General features: G+C 44.9%; 1 protein-coding gene across 17 annotated transcripts in view; it reads right to left on the reverse strand.

Annotated features, from left to right (window-relative positions):
- Positions 1 to 16,865, reverse strand: part of PLEKHA6 (pleckstrin homology domain containing A6) — a 1,584,742-nt gene that overhangs the window by 807,284 nt on the left and 760,593 nt on the right. For 15 of the 17 annotated variants that reach the window (XR_013274469.1, XR_013274470.1, XM_077481247.1 and 12 more), the window contains 2 exons: positions 3,264 to 3,332; positions 3,073 to 3,153 (listed from right to left, as the gene is read on the reverse strand). Coding sequence is in view for 15 of the 17 variants with exons in the window: in XM_077481247.1 (XP_077337373.1) it covers positions 3,073 to 3,153; positions 3,264 to 3,332 (150 nt within the window). In the remaining 2 variants the exon portion in view is untranslated. The remainder of the gene's footprint in view (positions 1 to 3,072; positions 3,154 to 3,263; positions 3,333 to 16,865) is intronic. The other 2 variants (XM_077481246.1, XM_077481243.1) reach the window with 1 other exon arrangement.

Genomic DNA, 16,865 nt, shown 5'->3' on the forward strand with positions numbered 1-16,865 from the left:
TGATGCCGAAAGCAAACGGTATGTGCAGGTAAGCATCCTGGATGTCCAAGGATGCCAGGAAGTCCCCTTGATGGATCGCAGCTACTACTGAGCGAACTGATTCCATTCTGAACCTCTGCACCTTTACAAGGTGATTGAGGGCTTTTAAGTCCAAGATTGGACATACCCCTTCCTTCTTGGGAACCACAAACAGATTTGAGTAGAACCCCAGGAAGCATTCCAATTCCGGAACTGGTACAATCACACCCTGATTCAGCAAGTCCCTTACTGCCCCTAGCAGGGCCTCCCCGCGAACCGGGGACGTGGGTATGCCGGAGGGGAAGAATTTGTTTGGCGGCCAAGAGAGAAACTATCTTGTAGCTGTTGGAAATCAGATCGCAGACCCATTGGTCAGATAACCAGGAGGTCCACCGGGCTGCAAACTCCCGAAGACGACCCCCCCCCGATATGCGGGTGGGGCAAACCTTCATGCGGTAGCACTTTTGTTCGCAGGCTTGTTAAGCTTGCGGTTCCAGGGACGCTTTTGGCTGTCCGTGGATGTCCTGTCGGGTTGGGGACGTTTTGCTAAAGCACTGGGCGGACGAAAAATTCATTATTGAGTGGAAAAGGAGGGCCCTTGCCTACGGCGTGGCTCCTTAGCCTTCCTGGCCTGTGGGAGTAGTGTACTCTTACCACCCGTGGCATTTTTAATAATGTCATCCAACGAGGCACCAAAGAGCCGTTCGCCAAGGAAGGGAAGATCCGTCAGGGCTTTCTTGGATGCCTGGTCAGCGGACCAGCATTTCAGCCAAAAAAGGCGCCTCAGCACCACGGCTGACACTGAGGCCCTGGATAGCAGAGGGAGAGTATCCAGGGCCGCGTCACACATGTACTTAAGGCCATGCACTAATTGGTCTGCTAGCTCCACGCAGACAGGGGAGGCGTTCTGCTCTCCCAATTCACAGTGCAAAAGTTTTGTCCACTCAGTCAGCGTCTGCGACACCAGTGCGGGTGCCAGTACAGGTTGCATGGCTGACCCCACAACCGTAAACGAGGAACGAGCCACTGCCTCGGCCTTCCTGTCCGTGGGATCCTTGAATGCAGGAGTCCCCTCAACCGGGATCGTGGTTACTTTATTTAAACTGGATACTGGGGGGTCCACGACCGGAGGAGCCGACCACTTTTTGAGAAGGCTTTCCTCAAAGGGGTAAAGCATCGCCAAGTTCTTGGGGACTGAAAAGGTCCGTTCTGGGCGACCCCATTCCCTGTAGAAGAATTTGTCAAAATAAGTCAAATACGGGAACACCTTAGGTGAATGTGATGGCTTGTGGCTTGTGGGACCCAAAAGGGCCTGGTACATCAGCGGAGGGATCCGCTGGCTCCTGAATCTTCAGGGTATCATGCACAGCTGTTCCAACAAGCGCCTTGTCACACCCCGGACCCAGACAGGGAATCATCCTCACTGTCCAAATGGTCCTGGTCAGCCACGTCTGATAGGTCAGAGCAGGGGTCTCCAGCCGCAGCAGGGCCCGAGTCTGCATCAGAGCTCTCCCCAGAGGACGGGGGGAAGGGACCTCTTACGTGCACCTTTCCTGTCATGTGCCGCCTCTATCTTAGCAACATAGGAGTCCAGGAACGTCGTCAGGGTGTCCATGTGCACCGCACTAACCGCAGGTGAACCGGTTGCTATAGCCTGGATTTCGGGGGAAGAAACACCAGTTTCTGAAGCAATGCTGACCCTATCCTGTCTGCCACCTGCAAGGGGAATTAGGACAGTGAAGGTCCCACCCTCCTGCTGCCGCTGCGTGGGGGGTGCTTACCGCTAGACTCACCACCCTGGGGAGAGGAGAAAAAACTGTGTCAGCAGCAGCAGCTCAAAAAGCAGTGCAATGATCTGCAGAACAGCTTCAGCATTCAGCACAGAGCCATCCAGTGTCCCTCACACAAAGGGAATAAAGGAAGTAACAAGAGAAAGCACATTGCAAGCTGTCACAAGAGGCCAGCGGTGGAGAAAGCATTCAGGCTTTCACAAAATGGCTGCCAAAGTAATCAATAGGAATCCTAGGGAAAATGTCTGCTGAAGCTCCCCAGGGGAATCTATAGCTTTCCCAAATCCAAGATGACCGCCAGAACGGCGCCATGGGGTGAAAAGAGCAAAAATAAAAATGAACTACCTGCTGACAGACAGACAACCTCCACAAAAACTGCTTATTTGGGACCCCCAGACCTGGACCAGGACTGAACAGAAACCACACAGAGCCCCACAGGTGAGAAACAGCGACCCCCACACACACACCGCCCACAGTGCATGCAGACATCCCCCATCAGAGGGGAAAGGGAGGGGTGATAGGGACTTGGGAGAGAAGATAAGGAGGTGAGGTGGCCCCCGAATCGACCCCCCAGGGAATGCCCAGATGCTCCCCCCACCGAAGCAGGGAGAGCCGTACTTACCAGTCCTGAAGAGCTGGGAGACATTCTATCACAGACCTACGCCTGCGCAGTTACAGGGTAGCTGCTGGCCTGGTATACTGTGATCCAGAAATCAGTAGCCCGGTCATATGTATACCTCGGAGCATTGAAGCTCACCGACCACCTCTGGAGCATGAGGTATGTCGTGGCCTGCCGAGCCGTAGCTGCGGCCTGCTCACGCTCAATGGCCGGACTGGGGAGACTACAAGCATTTCATTAACCAGCCTGTCACCCAGCCGGCAGTTGATAGAAGATCCCAGGATCTTTCATCTTGTGCAAAAAGCAGCAAACATGCAGTAAAAATATGGACCGAGAGGCCCACAGGGTTTCCTAGGTCATTCTCCTTGCTAGGCAAAATAAAAACAGAAGCTGCTAGGAGCAGTGGGGAGGGTTGATAGCACACCCCCCCTCCCCAGGGCGGGATTAAAGTTCTGTGTATTGTGTAACAATTTTGCCTAGTTTCTCCTAATGGCAGGCTATACAACCCATGTAGTTACAGAGAGGAGCTGTGTCGGTCGGTGAATACAAGAGAAATGATTATAGTCTTGAGGTGTTTCATTACATATATTTGCAAACTTTTTTCATAATTCTTATTTAGTTAATGGATTTTTTAATTTGACATACCTTTTCAGCTCTCAGCTGCTGCACCAGACGGTCTTGCTCCCTCACTACTTTGTGTTGTTCACATAGCCTGCCCAGGAGCTTCTGCCACAAGGAGAGCATAATGTTAGTGAAGCAATCAGTTGTCTTTTTTATTAAGATGCTTCTATATCAACATTCCATTGGATGAGACTGGTCATGAATGATTAACTTACATCAGTATCTTGTTCATTGAACTCGTAGCTCTGTAATGCCTCTCTGTAAGGGTCTGCATATGGGGATACCTAAGTATTACAAATATTTTTATTTTTTTTATGTTTAATGACACTCAGCTTAAAGTATGCACAACAGTATGCTTTGCTCAATAAATTCATAGAAATGACAAGCACTTTAGGAACTGGGTGACCCAAACAGAAATTAGCCAGGTTTAAAACCATTTTTTTTACACATAACCACCAAAAGATGGTCTCTCCATGAAAAGTTTCATTTTGGGACGGATGTTTTTTTGATCTCTGTGCAATTCAACACCAGTAGCATGGACATAATATTTGGTCAGGTGTGTGAGGGGGAATATAGAAGAGAGAACACAAAGCAACCATTAACTATGAGTGAAGAATGAAGAAACACAATGGGGTTAATTTACTAAAGGAAAATAGACTGTGCATCTTGCAAAGTGCACTTGCACTCTCCAAAAGCAGTTGCTCCAAAGCTTGGTAAATAAGCAGAAGCGCTGCTGACTTCCATCATCCAATCCTGTGCAAGCAAAAATTCAGTTTTTTTTTTTACTTTCCTTGCATGTGATTGGGTACTCTTTGCAAAGTGAAGCTTTACCTCATTTACTAAGCTCTGAAGCAACTGAACTTGCAGAGTGCAACTGCACTTTACGAAGTGCACAGTCTGTTTGCCTTTAGTAAATGAACCCCAATATCAGCTTAATATGGCTACATAGAAGGGAGATAAAGAAATCAGAACAGTAACTGAGTTGAGTATGAGGAGTATGCAGAAAACAGAGTGAAATTTGTTTATTGCAGGTAATGAATGGGAGGAAGGAGCAACAGCTGACTATGGAACACTGGGAAAAGAAGAGTATGAGCTGGCTGGAAAGAGAGGATGAGTGTAGGTGTAGTAGGTAACGGAAAACGTAGGCAGGCCATAGATGAAATTATTTTCTTAACTGCAACCATGGGTTGCAGGAATGAAAATAGTTAATGTCAATGTTGATGGGGGAATCCCTCCCATGGAGCTAGTGTGTTCTACTGGTGGGGTAGTGGTCCCTGCCAGAAGAACATGTTTATTGCTAGGGGCTATAGCTACTGGCAATAATTGCATGCTGAAAATCCAACTGGCTGTATTCAAGTTGATCGATGGATATAAAACTTAAGTGTATGCTGTGACAATAGATTTCCTTAAGCAAACACCAGAACACAATTAAATAGAGAACAAGGAAATTATTGTGTTCATGGACAGAGAGAAAGAACAGTAATACTATGCCAATCAGTGCCACATCCAGTACTGAGAACAAAGGAACAAGAATTCCCCCTAGGGTGGGAATTAATGCCTGTGTGTTGGTTGATTTTGAGGGAACAACACATGTACACTGTTATACAAGTTGTACACTCACTACTTTACATTGTAGCAAAGTGTCATTTCTTCAGTGTTGTCACATGAAAAGACATAATAAAATATTTACAAAAATGTGAGGGGTGTACTCGCTTTTGTGAGAAACTTTAAATAGGATTAACTCCATTGAAACAAGGAATAAATGGTGTATTTAGATGTGGCAGTGTGTCTAATGTAGTTGAGCATTCCGACATTTTAATAATATATATTATTTTTTTACAAACAGAAGCCTCCTTTAGAACAGTCCGGAAGTTTCGAAATTAAGGTGGGATTATTGTCACTTTAAAAGCCGGAGACAGTGAACGTCATGAAGCACATGATTACATAACAAACGTGCTGACGTAGGCAGCACCTGCAGGCCCAGGACCTGCCCACACTGTCCATGCCGGTGGTGGAACACACGCCACCCTCAACAAGTCCATGTAGGACATAGCGCAAGAGTGGATGCGATGTGGGAGCACGCCAAATGTGAACTGATTCCTACCTTGTGATTCCCTATTAATGGAGAAATAAATGGGATTTTGATGACATCGAGTACCATCGAAAATCGCAGGAGTGGCAAATGAATTAAGTGCAGTGAACGGGAGTGGTAAGAGCCCTCGGGCAGCAATTGACATCCCAATTTTCATAGCACTAGAGGCCATTGTTCCTACTGAACTGCGGGAATGTATATACCAGTTTTTGTCAATGCTGTTACGGTTCTCTACCATACAACCCTGTGCGAATCTCGGCTCTACTTTATTGTCATTAAGACAGTCTGTGATTACTTCACTCCCATCCTAATTGAATGCTGTTTAACCTTTGCAAGAGTAATGTTGGAATCCAAAGACTTAACAGTCCTATCCTATGCTCTAACCGACAACAGTTATGGTTACACTAGAAATAGCTTACAATCTTGCTTGGTTAAAACGGAGGTCCACCCTAAAATGGACCTCCGCTCATCGGAATCCCCCCCCCCTCCGGGGGCGCCACAATCGGCACCTTTCAGGGGGGAGGGGGGTGCAGTTACCTGGATAATCCAGGTAATTGCACCCACTTCCGGGCTAGCTCTCTGCGGAAAGGGGCCTACGTTACGCCCCTTTCCGCAAGCGCCCGCCCCCTTCAGCAAGTGCCCCGCTGCCTGCTGGGAAACACACAGCTCCCAGAGGCAGCGGGGACCGTCCAGATTGCGCCGCGCGGCTCGCGCATGCGCAGTAGGGAACCGGGAAATGAAGCCGAAAGGCTCCATTTCCTGATTCCCATACCCAAGATGGCGGCGGCAGGACCCGACAGACGAGCGAGCGATCGGCTTCGGGTGCCGACATCGCGGGCGCGCTGGATAGGTAAGTGTCACTATTTAAAAGTCAGCAGCTGCAGTATTTGTAGCTGCTGGCTTTTAAAAAAAAAAAAAAAACGCGGAGTCCCGGTGGACTCCCGCTTTAAGCATAAATTCTAAGAGTAACGCATCAACATCCACCACACAGGAATTGCGCTAGGATGGCATCAGTTTCAAGCTTTTTCACACAGTGTGACAGCTAATGTGCATCTGTTGCAGGACTATACGCCCTGTGGAGGGAAAGTTCAAGCACTTTACATTAACTGGTACTGGGAGGACACCTTGGCTCTAACATATGTTGGAGGTTAAATACACAGCACTCTGGCTATTTGAGCCCATCCCAGTTCACACTAGTGGCAATTAGTAACAGATTTTGGATTAAAGAGGGATTTCACCTAAAAAAAAAAATTATTAAAAGCCAGCAGCTATAAATACTACAGCTGCTGACTTTTAATAAATGGACACTCACTTGTCCCGGGTTCCAGCGATGCCGAGGTCGATCGATCGCTCGGCTCTCGGCTGCTGCCGTCACCATTCTAGGTGAGGGAATCAGGAAGTGAAGTGAATCGGCTTCACTTCCCGGTTCCCTACTGCGCATGCGCGAGTCGCGCAGCGCAATAGGAATTGTCCGCGCTGTCACTGGGACCCGTGTGTGTCCCAGCAGACAGCGCGGCAGGACAGGAAATGACATAGATTCCCACGGGAGTCTATGCCCGGAAGTGGGTGTAAATACCTGTCTTTGACAGGTATCTCCACCCCCCTCCTCCCTGTAAGGGTGCCAATTGTGACACCGGAGGGAGGGTTCCGATCAGCAGAAGTTCCACTTTAGGGTGGAACCCCGCTTTAAGTTTTCAACACTGACCAGTGTTCTCTGACCTGTACCGCTATACGGGTGGATTACTGCATTAAAGCCTCATACACACTAACAGTTTTTCTGCCAATTTTTTTTCCTTCAGATTTACCAAAACCATATAATATGAGGTCAAACCTTAGGAGTTTCAAATGGTATGCAATCAGGAAGGCCCTTGCACTACATTGTTTTGGTAAATCTGAAGGAAAAAATCATCAGAAAATCTGATAGTGTGTACGGGGCTTAAGTGAAAAATCCAATTGGATTAGTAAACGCCATTGAAGCCCGATTAGGGTTCTATGCTTCTAACCAGTTGAGATGATATACCGTAGCTTTGTTCCATCAATACTGTGGTATTGATGTGTGTATGACCATTGGTATGTGTGTGGTTCTGGGTCCGGTTGTGTGTGATTTTATTCTTTAATATTGTGAAAACGTTGTCCGATTGTTTTAGAAATTGGTAATTTAGAGGGTTATAAAAAATATGTATACTTCACTCCAAACTAAATTGATATAATAAATGTAAAACTGCTAAAAATAATATGAAATGGCTGCTCCCCTAATTAGGTAGATAAGCTACTCTAAATACTGGTGAGATTGGGTGTAGGAGGTGCTCCAATACTAAAATACAATTGAACTGTACAAAATTAGGTGTTTAACCACTTACAGACCATTTTGCTGGTCAAAGACCAGACCACTTTTTGCGATTCGGCACTGTGTCGCTTTAACTGACAATTGCGTGGTCGTGCGACGTGGCTCCCAAACAAAATTGACATCCTTTTTTCCCACAAATAGAGCTTTCTTTTGGTTCTATTTGATCACCCCTGCGGTTTTTATTTTTTGCTCTATAAACAAAAATAGAGTGACAATTTTGAAAAAAACACTTTTTTTTACTTTTTGTTATAATAAATATCCCCAAAAATATATATATTTTTTTTTTCCTTCAGTTTAGGCCGATACGTATTCTTCTACATATTGTTGGTAAAAAAAAATTGCAATAAGCGATTATTGGTTTGCGCAAAAGTTATAGCATTTACAAAATAGGGATAGTTTTATTGCATTTTTATTAATAATTTTGTATTATTATTTTTTTTTACTAGTAATGGCGGTGATCAGTGATTTTTATTGTGACTGCGACACATCGGACATTTTTGGGACCATTGTCATTTATACAGCAATCACTGCTATATAAATGAGGTGATTCCTGTGTAAATGACACTGGCAGTGAAGGGGTTAACCAGTGGGTGGCAGTGTAGGGGTTAAGTGTTCCTAGAGGTGTGTTACTTACTGTGGGGGGGGGCTGGGCTTTCATTTAGTGAACACTGATCTCTGCTCCAATCACATGGAGCAGAGATCAGCATCACTAGTTGCTAGGCAGAATGGAGAAATGCTGTTTATAACAGCATTTCTCCATTCAGCCGTCCCGTGAGACGATCGCGGGTATTCCCGCGGCGATCGAGTACACGGGACCCGTGACCGGTCTCACGGGGTTCCCGACCGGCACGCGAGGCAGGGCGGCATTGAAGATTGAGCGTACCTGTACACCAATATGCCTGCCCGTGCCATTCTGCCGACGTACATCGGCGTGCACTGGTCGGGAACCGGTTAACTACCGGAAAAACCACGTTAAATTCAAAATAAAGTGCAAAGTGCCACACATAAAAATGCAAATCATTGAAGTAAAACAAACAATGGAATGATATAAAAATTTTAAAGTTGATAATCAATCCCAAGTCACTAACACAAATATCTCTTCTGTGTTGAAATCTTCTAATAAATGAAAATAGTGAATAATCTTTCACCAACTGAGAGAAATACACCCAACGTGCTCCATATGTGGGTTCTGCTTACCAGATGGTGGTGATCCCTTTAATTAAAAAGCAGATCAAAGGTGCTTTAGCAAGATAATGCTTGCTGCAATGGTGAAGACTGTAGATGCAAAAAAAAAAAAACTCTGCTCCGCAAACATCATACATAGGATATGTAAAAAAAGTGTATAAAAGGAACCAATAGTGTAATCCTGTTTATTTTAAAAGGTAATAAAACACAAATGCCAAATGGCTGTTTACATGGATGGTGCCTTAGCCCACCACTGTGGCTGTTATCGTGTCAGATGATCAGAAGATTTCAACACAGAAGAGATATTTGTGTTTGGGGCCTTGATTGACTATCAACTTTTTAATTTTGATTTTGTTCCATTGTTTGTTTTACTTTAATCACTGTGTATGCATTTTTATGTGTGGCACTTTGCACTTTAGTTTGAATTTAGCCCCGGAAGATTTTACCCCCTTCCTGACCAGAGCTTTGCGATTTGGCACTGCGTTGCTTTAACTAACAATTGCGCGGTCATGCGACATTGCACTCAAACAAAATTGACATATTTTTTTCCCACAAATAGAGCTTTTTTTTGGTGGTATTTAATCACCTCTGCGGTTTTTATTATTTGCGCTATAAACAAAAAAAGCGAAAATTTAGAAAAAACACAATTTTTTTTTACTTTTTGCTATAATAAATATCCCACAAAAATATATAAAAAAACTTTTTTTCCCCTCAGTTTAGGCCAATATGTATTCTTCTACATATTTTTTGGTAAAAAAATAAATAAATCTCAATAAGCGTATATTGTTTGGTTTGCGCAAAAGTTATAGTGTCTACAAAATAGGAGATAGTTTTATGGCCTTTTTATTATTATTTTATTTTTAAATAGTAATGGCAGTGATCTTCGATATTTATCGTGACTGCGACATTATGGCGTATATGCCAGACTATTTTGACAGTATCTTGGGATCATTGTCATTTATACAGCGATCAGTGCTATAAAAATGCACTGATTACTGTGCAAATGACACTGGCAGTGAAGGGGTTAAACACAAGGGGGCAATGAAGGGGTTATGTGTGTCCTAGGCAGCGATTCTAACTGTGGGGGGGGTGAGCTTCCACTCACATGACAGTGATCACTGCTCCTGATCACAGGGAGCAATGATCTCTGTCATGTCACAAGACAGAATGGGGTAATGCCTCGTTTACATAGGCATCTCCCCGTTCTGTGGCTACGTAACATGATCACCGGGAGACCAGTGGTCATCAAGTCTGTGGTTTCCGCGGACATGCTGTACGCAGCGTGCGTGCCTGCTAGCCCCGCCAATTAAAGGGGATGTACAAGTATGCCCATTTGCCCATTGTGCCGATGTATATTGCCGTGCAGTGTTCGGCAAGTGGTTAATGTTGTTTTTCAGGTATTATTAGGTAACACCTAATTTTGTACAGTTCAATTTGAAGGGTTGTTGGTCAATTGACCAGCAGTCTGAAATCAATTTGTTTTGCAAATTAATAAAGATTATTTCATATTTCTAAAAAATACTGCAGTTGGTCCTCATTCACAACTACTTGTTTGAGTGGTCTCCTTTTGACCATCAGATTGTTTTTGAAATATATAGTTCCAGTTGCTGAGGGACCCCACTATTAGTGAGATGTGTTTTGATTTGCCGCAAGCAGTAGTTTTTCATTACAATTCCCTGGTGGGAACTTTGACCCCGTTCTTTTTGAATCATCTAGCTATATGTTTAATTCAAACTCAACAACCCATTCTTAAATAATGCATGCTACTGCGGGCAACTCTGTCATTTAAGTAGTCAACAGTTATTTTTTCTTTGCTCTATAAATTAGCAAATTATTGTGGACATGGGGGAAGAGAAAAAAAAGCAGTCGTCTCTGATCATGGACAGTGGAGTTGATTTACAAAACCCTGGTGCAGCTGTACATGTTAGCCAGTCAGCTTCTAACTTCAGCTTGTTCAATTAAGTTCTGACAAAAAAAAAAAAAAGAACTATAAGCAGATTGGTTTCTATGCACAGCTGCACCAGATTTAGCATTCTCAACCCCAGTGTGTAGTGCTCAATTCAGCAGACAATACTGTTCGGGTGGAATACAAACAATAAGTCAGGTGCAGCAACAGGGATAACACCTTCAAATAGCTATGTAAAATCATGCAGTGAATTTGCTTTATGAAATTGTATTAGCAGGCTGTAGATGTGGTAATATTATTAGTCTGGATTTTCATTTCAGTATATCAGAAGCCTGCTCATACTTTCATACAGCAAATGTGCCACAAGGTTTCACATACTGTATGTTGCTATAAGAAGCATCTGCTCAGCTCCTAATAGATTGTATTCTACAATTTAGCCATGAAGAAAATGTCAGTTTCATACTCCCCAAATGGATTGTCATTCTGTTCATTCTCAAACAATAAAGAAAACTGTAATGGTGATCTCTGTTGGCACCCCTTGAATATGTAGATTTTAACTGGTAAAACCTAAGATTTCTTTTTTTCTGTGTGTTAACTCCGGCTTGAGAGCTGCTTCAGCTTGATTTCACTGGGACCAATGGTTTGAATCACACATTTTGCATTGCAACCATTATGTATATTTGATCTAGCACTGCACTCGACTCACATCAGAAAAGAATGTAGTTTGGCCAGGGGGGGTTACACTAATTTCGCGTACACACGATCAAACAATCCGGTGGAAAAGTCCGGCAAACTCAAGTCCGCCAAACAATCCCCGCGTGTGTAGCCTCCGGCATACTTTTTTGACCCGAAAGTACGGCGGACTTAGAATGCCGTGTTGCACACCAATCTTCCCGCCGGACTCGCATTTCGGCGGACAATCCGGCCGTGTGTATGCCAGTCCGCCGTACTTTTGAAATGAGCGGACTTTTCCCGCCCGGAGAAAAGTCTGCTCATTTCGAGTGGGTCTCCAGGTAGGCGGGGCCCGCGAAGGAGACGTCGCTGGCCCCGCCGCCTGGTATGGACCTAAAGGGGAACCCCAACGCTGAAAAAAATCGGTGTGGGGGTCCCCCCAAGTCCACAACAGACCCTTGTCCGAGCACGCTACCCGGCCGGCCAGGAAAGGGGGGCGAGCGCCCCCCCCCCCTCCTGAGCCGTACCAGGCCGCGTGCCCTCAACATGGGGGTGCCTTGGGGAAGGGGGGGCTGTGTGGCCCCCCCACCCCAAAGCACCTTGCCCCTATGTTGATGAGGACAAGGGCCTCTTCCCGACAACCCTGGCCGTTGGTTGTCGGGGTCTGCGGGCAGGGGGCTTATCGGAATCCGGGAGCCCCCTTTAATAAGGGGGCCCCCGGATACCGGCCCCCCACCCTATGTGAATGAGTATGGGGTACAATGTACCCCTACCCAATCACCTGTAAAATAAAAGTACAAAAAAAACACAACACACGAGATAAAATACTTTATTGCACAGCTCCGGTGGTCTTCCGTCTTCGGGGGTCTTCTCGCCGGACTCCTCCGCTATCTTCTTGTAGCTCTTTTGCTAGCGGAGGAGTCCGGCTTTCTTCCTCGCCACCGGCCTCTTCTTCCTCGACGATCTCTCCGGCCGCAATGCCAGGGACGCGCTGCGCTGCCACTTATATAGGGACAAGGGGCGTTGTCACATGGCTTTATGTCACATGGGTTGGTGTCACATGGTGACCCCGCCCCCTTACGATGTCACAGTCCCCATGTGACATCAACCCATGTGACATAAAGTTATGTGACACCGCCCCTTGTCCCTATATAAGTGGCAGCGCAGCGCGTCCCTGGCATTGCGGCCGGAGAGATCGTCGAGTCAACATCTCCTGGAGAAGAAGAAGAAGAAGAACGGAAGGCGGCGGCGACAGAAGACCGGGCCACCGCCTGTAAAAGAGCTATAAGAAGGCGCGGTGGCCCGGCAGAAGAACCGAAGAGGGGGACAAGACCCCCGAAGTCGGAAGAAGAGGCCGGCGGCGAGGGAGAAAGCTGGACTCCTCCCCTCGCAAAAGAGCTACAAGAAGATAGCGGAGGAGTCCGGCGAGAAGACCCCCGAAGACGGAAGACCCCCGGAGCTGTGCAATAAAGTATTTTATCTCGTGTGTTGTGTTTTTTTTGTACTTTTATTTTACAGGTGATTGGGTAGGGGTACATTGTACCCCATACTCATTCACATAGGGTGGGGGGCCGGTATCCGGGGGCCCCCTTATTAAAGGGGGCTCCCGGATTCCGATAAGCCCCCCGCCCGCAGACCCCGACAACCAACGGCCAGGGTTGTCGGGAAGAGGCCCTTGTCCTCATCAACATGGGGACAAGGTGCTTTGGGGTGGGGGGGGGGCGCGCGGCCCCCCTTCCCCAAGGCACCCCCTATGTTGAGGGCACGTGGCCTGGTACGGCTCAGGAGGGGGGGGCGCTCGCCCCCCTTTTCCTGGCCGGCCGGGTAGCGTGCTCGGACAAGGGTCTGTTGTGGACTTGGGTGGGAACCCCCACGCCGATTTTTTCCGGCGTTGGGGTTCCCCTTTAAGTCCATACCAGGCGGCGGGGCTAGCGACGTCTCCTTCACGGGCCCCGCCTACCTGGAGACGCGCTCGAAATGAACGGACTTTCCTCCGCGTGTGTGGGCGAGTCCGTTCATTTCAAAAGTAGGGCGGATAGTACGGCGGACTTAGTACGCCGTATTAGTCCGCTGAAAAAGTGCCGTATGTGGGCAACTAGCCCGTTCGGAAAGTCCGACGTACAGTCTGGCGGGAAGTCCGCCAGACTAAGTACATCGGACATACCGCTACGTGTGCACGCGGCTTAAAAATCACATGGACAACAGGGGTAAGTGGCCAGATAACACAGGGTGAATAGGGAAGAAACTGGCAGAAAACGCAATGTTTCTGGCATGGGCGATGCCAGAATATTGTGGGGTTCCAGAGTAGTGCAGACAGTCAGGGGGAGCTGCCTGAGAATGTACTGAATACAGTGTAGAATGAGCTGTGAAAGATACAAAACAGGGGTACACAGAGTGTGTTGTGATGTGCACATTGCTCATGTGCAATGGGGAGGTAAATACTGATGAAGGTTTCCACAAGGTTGTGAGCACTACTGTGTTAACTATGTGTGTTTGGGGAACAATCAGAGCTGCAGAGCTGTTATTATAACAATAATAATCAGACTTGAGGAGGCACGTGTTCTTTCCTTCCACATTTTTCCCTAGTGGCACATTTCTTCAGCACTTGAAATAAAGGTACAATATCTTTAACAAAACACTGGAGGATTGAAAATAAACTGTCCAATGAGCAGCCCTGTGATTGGGGGTTATTTACTAAAGAAAACTCCACTTTGCACTGCAAGTGCACTTGGAAGTAAAGTAGCTGAAGATCCGAGGTGGACATGCAAGGAAAATAAAAAACAGCATTTTAGCTTGCACATGATTGGAGGATAAAATCAGCAGAGCTTCCCCTCGTTTCAGATCTGCCCCTTAGATTTAGAGTGACTGCACTTCCAAGTACACTTTCAGTGCACTTTCAATTCACTTGCAGTACAAAGTGGAGTTGCCTTTCGTAAATAACCCCCATTGTGTTTTGTAAGCAGCTGGTCATTTAGACCTTGCCTCTGCTCTATGCACAGAGAATTTATGGAAAACACTGGCAGAAACCCTTTTGAAAACAAGAAGTTTCAATACCTTCCTGTTATAACAATATCTAAAGGAATCCTTGTGTCTTTATAAATTAATGCAAGGTCACTCATTTCACTCATTTCCTAAAATGCTTGATTTTTAAATGTGAATAGTAAATAGAACATGCGTTGAGTATATGTTATAAAGGTAGCACTGTGAGGATGGCTTGCTTTTTTTAAAGTGGCTGTAAACCCTCCTCCACAACTTTGTCCCATGTAAATCAGCATAAAAAACCCTAATGAACTCTGCTTGTAGATATCTCCTTACTTGCTTAGTATTGTTGTAATCCTTGTTGTTCTGTAGAATGAAGTCACTGTGCATGCCCAGATCTCCCCTGATTTAAGGCACACTCTCTATGTCTTATCTATCTGTTATCAGGACTTCCTACAACACAGCTCTGAACTCTGCTAATCACTCAGAGCTTCCTCCTACACACCATGTGACCATGTGACCTCACATACATTCTAAACTGCAGCCATTACTGCAGTCTTATCAGCTGAAGCTGATAAGTCTGACAAAGGGAAACATTAGAAATTGGCACAAGTAAATACTATGAAATAAACAAGTAAGCTATGAACAGGGAAGCAGGGTTGCCATAGAAATGTTGGATTGAGAAGGAGGCTGTAACAGTACAGTAAGTGCTCAATGTAAGGGCAGAAATACACTCCACTGTGGACTCAGAAAACAATACTTAAGATGGTGCTGCCTAACCCCTGGAAACAAGTTTTTTAAAGTTTCTTTAAACAGTAAGTGAAATGCAATTCGGGCTGGATTACAGTGTCTATAGTCTGAGAATGACTTATTATAATGGACTAAATGAAAAGAAGCATCAGAGTGGGAGAGTTTACTTCCTCTTTAATGAATCCCGAGTCCAACATACATTAGCCAGTACCATATGTAGGTGTGTATATATTTAATTAAAATGATGTGCTCAGAGAGTTGTTTTTAATTGAGAACTTGGTCTTTCCTTTGTCCATCATTCGTTTTTTTTTTTTTTTTTTCTGCACTAACATCCTAATTTTCAGGACATGCTTTTCAATGTCCAAGCAGAAGTATTAGTACTGCGTGGACCTTGAAGGAGGAGGTACACCCTAAAAGTTTGTCCTGAAAAATCTAAATGTTAGTGCAAATAAAAAACTTAATATGGACAGTACTCAATTGTTTTTGTTGCAAGTGCACAAATACAACTCCCGATGGAAGATACTTTGTTGAACCAAAATGTTTACAAGTTTTTCCACTAGCTGATTTGTGTTAGTTTCTTAAATCTGCCGAACCGCTGCTTACTTCATTTACTTTCACCTTTTCGCTTCTCGTAGGTTGCCAATCTGAAATGTCATTCCAGAATGTCCAAACATTCAAATTATGGTAAAGAATGAACAGTACATAGATTGCATGCCTATGGGAAGCCCATATCTAGCTGCTAATGGTGCAAACGATCTACATATACTAATGAAAGCACCTAAATATGACCAAACATTGTATATGTTGTATTATTCATGCAAATGACGCAATGGGGTTGATTTACTAAAAGCAAATTGACTGTGCACTCTGCAAAGTGCAGTTGCACTCTGCAAGAGTGGTTGCTCCAGAGCTTAGTAAACAAGCAGAAGCTCTGCTGACTTCCATCACCCAATCATGTGCAAGCAAAATTGCATTTTTTTCTATTTTCCTTGCATGTGATTGGGTATCCTTTGCAAAATGAAGCTTCACCTCATTTATTAAGCTCTGAAGCAATTGCACTTGCAGAGTGCAACTGCACATATCAAAGTGTACAGTTTAGTTGCCTTAAGTAAATCAACCCCAATGACTTTTCTAGTTGCCATAAAATATACCTTTTGTGCAATAGCAAAATGAAATTTGTTTACATAATCTTTTATTAATGGTATGATACCAATACAATTCTGATTAGTAACATCAGACTATCAGGATAGTAACATCATATTAAACCTCATGTAGGAATGAAAATGGACTGCATCATGCAGAATGAAGTGACACTCTTGTGTGTTCTCTTACTTGCATGAAGATCTCTGCTCTGGGGGAACACTGTACCATATTATTCACCATGCTGATCAATGTCTCACTCTCACTCATCTGTAGCAGGTGGTGAGGGCCGAGGGAAATACAGGTTGAAGAAAAATATATACATAATGACACTCTAGACACTGACATTCCACAAGACTGACAAAACACCACCTAGGAGGGCTGTGAACCCCATTTTTTTTATATATAGATTATATTTGTGTATATATATATATATATATATATATATATATATATATGTACACCCCACACATTTTCTTAAAAATTTTATTATATCTTTTCATGTGACAACACCGAAGAAATTACTTTGCTACAATATAAAGTAGTGAGTGCACAGCTTCTATAACAGTGTAAATTTGCTGTCCCCTCAAAATAACTCAACACACAGCCATTAATGTCTAAACCGCTGGAAAAAAGTGAGTACACCCTTAAGTGAAAATGTCCAATTTGTGCCCAATTATCCAATTTCCCCTCCTGGTGTCATGTAATGCCTTATTGTTACAATGTCTCAGGTGTGAATGGGGAAC

The sequence above is a fragment of the Lithobates pipiens genome, unplaced genomic scaffold (assembly GCF_037356315.1).
Source record: "Lithobates pipiens isolate NorthernLeopardFrog02 unplaced genomic scaffold, aLitPip1_a1.2 Scaffold_16, whole genome shotgun sequence".
Taxonomy (NCBI): Eukaryota; Metazoa; Chordata; class Amphibia; order Anura; family Ranidae; genus Lithobates; species Lithobates pipiens.